Source organism: Colossoma macropomum, unplaced genomic scaffold, assembly GCF_904425465.1.
Source record: "Colossoma macropomum unplaced genomic scaffold, Colossoma_macropomum, whole genome shotgun sequence".
Taxonomy (NCBI): domain Eukaryota; kingdom Metazoa; phylum Chordata; class Actinopteri; order Characiformes; family Serrasalmidae; genus Colossoma; species Colossoma macropomum.
The window spans coordinates 38547825-38558787 of NW_023494805.1; the positions used below are offsets into that span (position 1 = coordinate 38547825).

The 10963-nt window shown below is 36.7% G+C and overlaps 1 protein-coding gene across 1 annotated transcript; it reads left to right on the forward strand.

Annotated features, from left to right (window-relative positions):
- The first annotated feature begins 1021 nt into the window (after positions 1–1021).
- LOC118825426 (phospholipid scramblase 1-like) lies at positions 1022–9183 on the forward strand. The gene is made up of 7 exons (XM_036596011.1): positions 1022–1058; positions 2318–2373; positions 3410–3452; positions 4552–4772; positions 6671–6832; positions 7923–8084; positions 9130–9183. Exons 1-7 carry the CDS (start codon positions 1022–1024, stop codon positions 9181–9183), a joined length of 735 nt encoding a protein of 244 aa, XP_036451904.1.
- Positions 9184–10963: the final 1780 nt, after the last annotated feature.

The window sequence follows — 10963 nt, forward strand, 5'->3', positions numbered from 1 at the left end:
GTTGTGAAAATCAGCATTTCAATAAGATCATCTGCATTTTCTCACTCTTCATTCAGGATGTGGTAGATTTTTTAATGGGCGATGATTTTCTACCCCATAGATTTTGGAGGGGGATGGCTACATCAGGTAAGTGCATAATCCATAAAACAAAAAATATAGAAAATTAGAAAATGTATGTTAGCAGCTAAGATAAATATATATATGTGTGTGTGGTGTAAATATATATATATATATATATATACGCACATATATATGATATATATATATATATATATATATATATATATATATGTATATATATATATATATATATATATATCACTGTGTATGTCCATTTTTGACATTTTTCAGTTTTTGACATAATTTGAAAATATATGTTGTCCTTTACATTGTATGCAAATTTCATGATGAATGGAGTAAAAGAAAATGACCCCAAATGACTTGGAAAAAGTCTGGTTCCATTGACTTACATTAAAAGTGAAGCAGGTTTTTTTCTTCTCCTGTAAACTTACCATTTTGGAGATACAAGGTTTTCTTCCGACAACAGCAACATATATATATATATAGCGTCCCCTTGGAATTCTGAGCAGTTTTGAGATATTGAGCTTATTAAGATATTGAGATATTAAGATTCCAAACAGCAAAACTGATATGTGGAACACGCCTCTTTAATACTTGACAATGACAGACACCCTAAAGTTACTGTAAATGTACAATATCAAAATCCTACCAAATTTGTAAATGCGTTTTTTGGAACAGGTCAAATGCAAACAGAACCCTCTAATCCTAAGAACTCGGTTTCTGCTTGGAGTTATAAGGTTCTATCTGGCAAAACACATAATGGCAAAAGAGTTTCTCATAATTTGTTTTAAAACATAAAATTAGTGTAACACAGTGTTTACATTATCAGAAAGTTATTTAATTTTAATAGAATTTAATACTTTCTATGACATTATGACATTTATTTTTATTATTTATTTTTTTATTTTATGACATTTATTTCTTGATTGATAAATTAAGTATGAAAGTCAGTGCTAAATATTTTGTCCAGTGCAGAGGTCAGTGTTAGGTCGGAACTATTAGTTTAAGTTTTCTTTAGTTAGACAGAGACCATCTACAGTAATAAACTGTCCCAGCAAGTCTTCTTTTGGGAGAAAGAAGAAACAATAGATGGATCAATGAATGAAATGAATGTTTATTAAAAAACCACAAGAAGACAGGCAGAGTTTCAACAACATATATATATATATATATATATATATATATATATATATATATATATATATATATATATATACAAGAACACTCAAATATTATAATAAACAAGTAGTAGAGCTTTTATGTCAATGTGTTTGTTTAACCATTCCCAAACCTCTCCTCAAGGATGCTCAGTATTATATGTATTTATCATCTACAGCTGTATGCAAAACTTTCAGCACCCTGATCCAATTCCACGTGTTGTTGGTTTTCTACGTGAAAATAAATGAACACACGTCTGCACATTCTAATACAAAATTACTGCTTATTAGCTTAATTTTATATTCTATGTTTATTTTTCCTCAAAATTTTAAACCAAAAAATTAATAGAAACTTTGCACTAAAATTTGCCATGAATTTCCCTGTAGAGGATGTTTTAACTTATTTTCACCCAGAAAATCAACAGTTTGACCGACAGCAATAGCTGGTTTGGCTAATCAGGCCTTTAAGTTCGACCAGGAGGGCTGATGGTGAAAATTAACAAATCTGTGTGATGGCTGGAGGCATCAAGTTCAAATCTCAAAACAAACTTTGTGCTTCTAACCAGCTCACAGCTACTTTATTTAAAATAAAAAATTTGATTTATTTACTATAATTATTTACATAACTCTATCTCAGCAGCAAGTCTTTTTTTGCCTATATTAAAGTAATACAATCTCAAATCTAAATTTCTTAAACATATAATCATAAAATCACTATTAATGTTTATTTATTAGTGTTAATATTAGACTTCTTTGAGCAAATATCCGCTTAGCACCCAGATAAACACCTTTACATTGCATCTTCTCAGACAGCCTAAGACTTCTGCACAGTAATTTTCATATCTACCTATATATCTATAAATACCTACAGCATAATAAGGCACTTCAGTAGATTTTTGAGAAAGACTGCAGGATGTGGCCTCATTGGTTTGACCAAATGAACCGTCTGAATAGTGGTTAGGCAGCAATAAACCCCAAACTAAAACCTTGGTGCCACTTTTCCATCCACAGCAATGTTACACACCACTGTTTGGTACTTTTTCTAGCTCACTGACCTGGTTTTTGACATTTCTTCGTAGCTCAAATACCACAACGGCTGATAAACTGCCCCACTGGACTGGAGAGCCTGGCTCAGGTAGGGCTGTTATAACAATGTTGCGACAATATACAAACACAAGTCCATAAAAGTTGGCACAGTAGGTAAAATGCACATAAAAACAGAAGTGATTTATTAATCGACTTTGACCTCTTTTTAAACAAAACAGTATCATTTTTTACCTTATCAGCCTCATTTTATATATATATATATATATATATATATATATATATATATATATATATATATATGTTAATTCTGAAAATGCATAAGCAAAAGTCTGACAGTTTAAAAATAACGTTCCTCAGACAGAGATTGCAAAGATTTTCACCCTCTACAGTGCATAATATCATCAAAAGATCCAAGGAATCCGGAGATATCACTGTGTGTAAAGGGCAAGGGCAAAAACCACAACCGAACGCCAGTGACCTTCGACTCCTCAGACAGCGCTGCATGGATACCATGAAAACCAGCATGGATATCACTTCATGGGTTCGGGAATACTTGGATAAAGCGTCGTCAATGAACACCACTCATCGCTCCATCCACAATCGCAAGTTAAGACTGTACTATGCACAGTGGAAGCCATATAGCAACAGTATTCAGAAACACTGCTGATTTCTCTGGGCCAGATTATGTATTTAGGATCATCCAAATTGTTACCAGCGTAAAGTTCAAAATTGTATGGGGGTATTAGTGGATAACCTGCACATCTATAAAAGCACCATTAACACATTTTGGAACAACATATGCTGCCTTCTAGACACCGTCTTCTTCAGCAACGTCCATGCTTATTTCGACATGACAGCACCAAGAAACTGTGTTTCAACAGCATGGCTGTGTAATCAGAGAGTACAGGTGCTGGACTGGCCTGCCTGCAGTCCAGAACTGTCTCCCATTGAAAACATGTCTTATTAAGCTCAAAATACAACAACAAAGGCCCTTTATGGTTGCACAGCTGTTTTTTCTTTTGTCATTAGCATTTCACATACTGTCCCAACTGGAATAGGGGTTGTAAATAACACAAATATATTTAATTATTTCCATGTTAACATGCTTTTAATCACTCTTACAGGTTGAGCGACTGCTTGTTCATCAACAAATAGACCTGTTGGAAGGTATTGTCACAGTCCAGACATGACAACAAACAAAAACATTCATATATATTCACACATTCCTATCTTGGTTGATCATAGCATATTTACTTCTTGACTTCACACATGTAGGTTCACTGGTGGTTTGGGATAGTAAATAAAATGGCTATATTTGTTTTTGGCCTGTCAACTGAAACACTAAAAAAAAAAAGATTGCTCTTTAAGAATTCTTCAGTAAAGAAAATGGTTCTTTATAGAACCATGAACACTCCAAGAGTGATTAAAGAGTTCATTGCATCATTAAATGGTTCTTCAGACTGATGGAGAATGTACTGTAGATGGCTAAAATAAATTCCACCAAAAAAGTCAAGCCTGTTACAATAGAAGTTTTTAAAAAGAGTTCTATGTAGCACCAAAAAAGGTTCCGTTATTGTAACAAACCTGACATCACAATAGAAGAACCCTTTTTGGTGCTGTATCGAACACTTTTGAAAAACGTTCTATAAAGAACCAACTACAGCACATCCTCCATTAATCCGAAGGACACTTTCACGATGCATAGAACCCTTTAATCATGCAGAGTGTTCTTTGAGTGATCATGGTTTTATATAGAACCCTTTTCAAAAAGTTTCTACGCAGAACCATATAAAACACATTCACCATCAATCTGAAGAACCCGTTCATGATGCAAAAGAACTCTTTAACCATGCAAAGGGTTCTTTGAGTGTCATTGTTCTGTAAAGAACCATTTTCTTTACTAAAGAAAGTAGAATTGCCTCTGGTGGTCTCTGACTTATGCACAGTACTGTACATCCAGTCTCAGCTGCAGTCTTCAATTGCCCACCTTTGTCAATCACTTGCCTACTATAGCTTCACCTTCCTGCTCTTAGCAGAAATCTCAAGATATGTTCACAGGGACAACTTGACAAATACTAGTCTCTCCGTGGCCTTTCTGTTTATTTGAAAGAGTGGTCATTCTCCTCTGACCTTTCCCTTCAACATCAACACTAACAGAACTGAATGTTTTACAATTGGCATTTACAAGCAGGTGTACCAAATAAAGTGACCACAAAGCATATCAGTATAGAGACAGTCATAACAGCATAAGCTATGCTTCCCTCAGTCATTTCAGGAACGCCCACCAACAACAATTACATAGTGAAGGACGCTGCTGGACAGCAGATGTTCTTTGCTGCTGAGGAGAACAATAGCTGTAACCGGATGTGCTGCGGCTCCTCGAGATCTTTCACCATCAGCTTGACGGACAACTCGAGAAGAGAGGCCTTCACTCTGGAGCGGTCACTGAACTGCAGCAGCTGCTGTTGTCCTTGCTGCCTTCAGGAGGTGAGAAGTTCATGTTGACCGTAACAGTGTACAGCACTAGAATAACAGCTATTGTATCCCAGTGATGCTCTGGAATGGTGTTCAATGTCATTTATATGTAAAACTATTTAGAATGAAGCTCTGAGCCAAAAGTGGTTGCATGCACCAATGTTCAATAAGTATTTTAAGTTATTATTGATAATAACTGCAACATGCAGTACAATTCATCTGTCAAGCAATGTGGTTTTTAAACAGTAGGCTATGTTTGCTAAGCAAAATAATGGTTGAAGACGCAGCGACGGTCTGATAAACAGCAGGGGGAGCTGACACAACATTCTTAACTTTCAGTTTATCGCGCTTTAGTTTTGTTTGACCTTTTTTACCTCAGTAACTTTAGCTAACGTTAGCTGCCTGGCTAACTAACTTGATTATGTGTTTACGTTTCAGCTGTGCGCGTATGGTCGGTTGCTAGGTAACAGACGTGACAGTTGATTGTCGACTTCGATCGAGTAAGTCAAGATTTCCTGACTTGAGATAAGATGCTGCTTTTTGTCTTACTTTAAGATCTGACAGGTCAATATAAGATTTTTCACAAATTGGTATTACAGAAGCAAATCTTATCTTAATTTAAGAATCTTATCTTACAGCATCTTTTCTTATCTCAAGTCAGGAAATCCTAACTTAACCGATTAAAGTCGACAATCAACTGTCATGTCTGTTACCAGGCAACCGACCATACGCGCACAGCTGAAACGTAAACACATAATCAAGTTAGTTAGCCAGGCAGCTAACGTTAGCTACCGTTACTGAGGTAAAAAGGTCAAATAAAACCAAAGCGCGATAAACTGAGAGTTAAGATTATTGTTCTTTTATATTGTTTAGAGTATCAGCGCTTCGTGCTGTGTATCAGAGCGTCGCTGTTCCACAGTTTCAGTTTCCCAAGCGCTTTAGCCGAGCGCGCTGACGTTACTCCTCCTAATAAACAGACACCCGTTCAGCTCTGTCTCCTCATTATTCACCATCACTGTAATACTGTATCTGAAGAGATTTTATCAAACATTTTATCAAACACCCGAAGGTAATAAGAGGGGACAGTGGAGATCGAGTTTGCAGCGTCTGGTGCTTTTAAAACGTTGTTAGAAAACAAATCTCACAAAGCACAGTTTTCGATGTAGATAAATGTAACATCATTATGCTGGTTATAGTGAACTGTGACTGTCACTGCACAAAACAATAGAAACAGACGGTTAAAACATTAGTTAATAAGCTCAGATGTTTATCTTAAAGTTAGGACAGAATTTAGGAAATTCTGTCTAGTTAGGATGTTTCTGTAATACTGTTTTCTTATCTGGAGATTTAAGATTACGAACTTAAGAACTGTTGTTCTGTAACAGCTTCTGTCCTAAATTCAGTCCTAGCTAAAGTTGTCATGGTGACTGAGCAGATAAGATTTCAGACTTAAGAAGTTTCTGTAATATGGCCCCAGGTCGCTATGCTAAAACCTCCCAGAATTTAAGTGCAGAAAGCTGGACGTTATGCGGATAATAACGTAGTTCCAGTTTTAGCTTAACTGTGCAAATAAAGCCTGTCAATGCCATTTTACTAAATCTTGTTTTAAAGTAAGTTTACACAGCTTATTGATGTAATTTGAAGCAAGATTTTGACCTGTATTTGTGAAAATAATTTTGGTGATTGTTTACTTCCAGTGTTTGTTAGCACTGTTAGCCTAGCAGTTCCTGTTCTATCTGAGCTTTGTAAAATTTAATTGAATCATTTCCACATTTATATATATAAATAAAATTATTATTATTATTACTATTATTATTATAAGCCTGGGATTATTTAAATTTATATTTTTGTCCCACTTATCACTATAACCGCTTTAAATGTGTATTCATTTATGGCCTTTGCTTTTTCAGTTGGAGGTTCATGCCCCTCGAGGAAAGCCCATTGGATACGTCACTCAAAACTGGCATCCTTGTCTCCCAAAGTTTACCATTCTGAACGAAAGGAGGAAGCCTGTGCTGAAGATCGATGGACAATGCTGCATGGGCTCATGCGGCTCACAAGTTTACTTCAAGGTAACTCAAAATAATTGTATTTCATGTACATATTAATTCATCTGTATAGAAAAGGTTCAAAATCCTCTGAAAATAAGCAATATCTATGCTACGCTATGTGGCCAAAAGTATGTGGACACCCCTCACATTATTCAGTTCAGGTGCTTCAGTCACATCTGTTGATAACAGGTGTATGAAATCAAGCACATAGCCAAGCAATCTCCATAGACAAACACTGGCAGTAGAATAGGCTGTAGAGAAGAACTCAGTTACTCTAAACGTGGCACTGTCATAGAATACCACCTTTGCCACAGGTCAGTTTGTGAAATTCCTGCCCTGCTAGATCTGCTGCAGTCAACTGTGAGAGCTGTTATTGTGAATTGGAGCACAAAGTGGTAGAACATGTCAGGGCTGTCGGAACCACAAGGGTGAGCGGGTGTTTGACCCACCACTTTTCAAAGTTTTTTACCACGCAAACTCACAGGGCAAGGCAGCAATGAAGCGCATAGCACATATAAATCGCCTATCCTGTGTTGCATCACTCAGAGTACCAAACTCTCCTGGAAGCAACATTAGTGCATAAACTGGGTGTCAGGAGCTTCATTAAATGGGATCCATTGCCCAACAGCTGCACACTAGCCTAAACTCACTATGCACAATGCCAAGCGTCAGCTGTAGTACTGGTCTAAAGCACATTTTAGATTGTTATATCCTTCTGATTTTGTAGTGCAAGGTCCATAAAGACATGGTTTGATGGTGTTTGGTGTGGAGGAACTCCAGTGGCCTGCACAGAGTCCTGACCTCAACCCCACTGAACACCTGAAATATTGATTGTGAGCCAGGCCTCCTCATCCAACACCGGTACCTGACCTCACAAATGCTCCTTTGACTGAAAGACCACAAATTCCCACAGACACACTCCAAAATCTTGTGGGAAGCTTCCCAGAATAGTGGAGGCTGTTATAGTCGCAAAAGTATGACTTACATACTCCATACTAATGCCCACAGGTTTGGAATGGGATATCCAACAAGCTCATATAGATGTGGTGTCCACATACTTTTGGCCATATAGCACATATCAAAAACTAATGCTCTTTTTGTTTGGAATCAGATTAAGACGCTGGATACTTCATCTCTTGTTGGTGGCATCTTCAAGCAGCCAACAGATTTTGTGCAGGAGACATTTACTAACGCTGACAACTACGGCCTGCAGTTCCCAATGGATCTGGACGTAAAGATAAAGGCCACTGTGCTCGGAGCCTGTTTCCTTATTGTAAGCAGCAAAAATGTCATTTTTTAGGGTCAAAGCAGCCTAGAGGTATTTAACCATTATCCTCCAAGCTTTTGTTAAAAAGTGCTGAACCCATGCAATGTGGTGGTTTGGTGTAAAAGCAATGTCAGTAGTTAAGTTTCCAATTTTTTCATGCAAAACATTTTAACATTTCAAAAAAGTTTACAAACGAAGGCTATGGAAATGGAAATTGTCTGTACTATTTTTTCCAATGAACTTTAGTGGAAAAATTGTTTATCGATACCAGAAATTTTGCACTGGAAACTTTCCTTAGGGAAAAATAACAGATTTATGCGTGTGAAGGGGAGGTAGAGCTGGACTGATCACCTGGCTGGTGAATCGAAGACCCTTCTTGCTGTGTGGCAACAGCGGCTACCCATGACAACTTTTTAATTACTAAAGGCAGTTTGATGGAAACAAGCTACTGGGCAGCAAAAATAAACACAAAATAAATATCTATAAGAATTTCTATTTTTATGGAGCTCGTATGATTCACATATACAATACTGTCAGAGACCACCCTCATTCATCCAATTGTTATTTTATCAAAATAGCCATAAAGTACAACTTATACATTTGTCAATAGATACTTATTGTACTTAATGGCTGTTTTGACTGGGAATTAAATAAATGAAGGGTGGTCTCTGACTTTTGCACAGTGCTGTCCATGGAGTTAAATAAAGAAAATATAGATAAATGAATAGATTTTGCATATACATACATATTACATTTAAAAAAATCTCAACATTATTAACAAAAGTATTAACAAAACATAGTGGATATATAGATAGCAGCATTAGAACTGAGAGTTTCAGTTCAGGCAGGTCCAGTCCTCACTCTTTTAACTTAATTATAACTAATTTTGCATTGTTGTCCATCTAGCTATTGAATAACAAGCTCTAGAATGTGGATGTTGTAAAGGTAAAGTTTTAAAAAGAGGACATTTTGGAAGCAGGGTGGATCATCACTTACTAATCCACTTCTTGTTTACTGTCTTACTAAAACTTCTTGTTTATTTCTTCTGTAGGACTTTATGTACTTTGAAGGAAGACCTACTGCACCTGTCGCTCAAGTATGTTGAACGGAGAATCCCTATTTTCTTCTCTTTTAAGTTGTAGATTGAATGTCACACTATTATTTCATCAGATCATACTGATTATTGAACACTGTACTATACTGAGGTAAACAGTCATTCAGAGTGGTCTGGTGTGAAATGGTTCATTGTAGAGACTCTGATTTCTTTACAGTGGTGGTGATAGGAACCAGGGGTCACCATGACTACAACACAAATATAGCCATTTTATTCACTATCCAAAACCACCAGTGAACCTCCATGTGTCTTCTGAGTTATTATATGTAATGTTGATGATGGTAAAATAGTCATAAATCTGACAATATAAGTTTTCTTTGGGAACTTTTTTTGCCTTAGTGCACCCTTCATGTATTCCTCCACTGTGAATAGGGTAAAATAAACTGATTAAAATACATTTTAGGCAAAACACATTTAGGGAGCTTTTAGAGGCATTAAACTCTTCAGACATCTGGTTCCTATCACCACCACTTTAAACAATTCTGACATAAAACGTTTCTCTAGAACGGAACATTTCACACCAAACCTGAATGAGTTTTTCACATCAAGCCATTACATTATGTAAAAATTTTGAAAAATTCCCCTATAAGCCACCAATGATGTGTACCATACCCTCTAACTCAACATTTGTTTTACTTTTACCCAACAGCGATGGTAATCCTGCAGTTTTGAGATCATCTGAGCAACCATGAGGCCAACAACATTATGAACCATCTTTAATTCATGATGCCTGCATGTACTGATCGCAGAGTCATTGAAGTAGTCGGGTTAGTCCTTCATTGTGAAATGTCACATTGTCTATATGAATGATTTGTGCTTAAATAAAGTTTGTATCACTCATGTCTGGTCACAGGATTGAGGTTTGTTCATTATCATGAATTTAGCCACCATGAAACCATCATTCAAACACACGGTAGAGAATGTACAGACCCCCTGTCTGAGATTTTCTGGCTATTAGCCTCTCAAGATGTTGAAAAAATATAAAAATAACTAGGTTAGTGCAGAACTGGTCTCAATTTCCATAAACGTAGGTATTAGATGCTCCAGCCTACTGTTCCTAACTGTTCCTTTAAGATCTCACAGGGACCTCATTCCTAAAGTGGCCTAGATTTCCACCAAAATATGATTAGTACAGAGCCTTGCTGGTGACATCCCATATAAATAAAAAATAATACATGGCCACACCTTAGTAAGGCATGGGAATGAGATAATTAAGTAGTGGCCACCACTTATTAAGGCGTACAAATGAGATCCTAATGCATGGCCACGACTTATGTCATTCGTGTGAATGACATAATTAAACCTTGACCACAGCTTGATAAGGCATGATCTCGTTCTCACACCTGACTAAGTCGTGACCATGACTTAATTATCGTGTTCCCGTGCCTTACTAAGTCGTGGCCACGCCACATTAACGCATGGCATGAATGAGATATTTTATATCCATTGTTTTTTTATACTGTCACCAGCAGAGCTCCGTAGATTAGTGTTTCCAGTCAAAATGACTGTTAAGTACAAAATAAACCATATTTAACAGTAAACAACATAAAAACTTGAAACACTAAGCATAAAACCAAATCTATCAAAATGTTCCAAACTTGGGCCTCAAAAATTGATGAAAAGCTACAGAGAAAATGAGCCTCCTAACAACCACCTGGAAGACCTAGTAGACACCAAAACTGTCCCCATCAGATAAACAGGACTTTCATCTTTGAGAAAGCGGAGAAAACTCCACTTTGAGAAGACAACTCAGTGCTATGGGTCTGAAAGG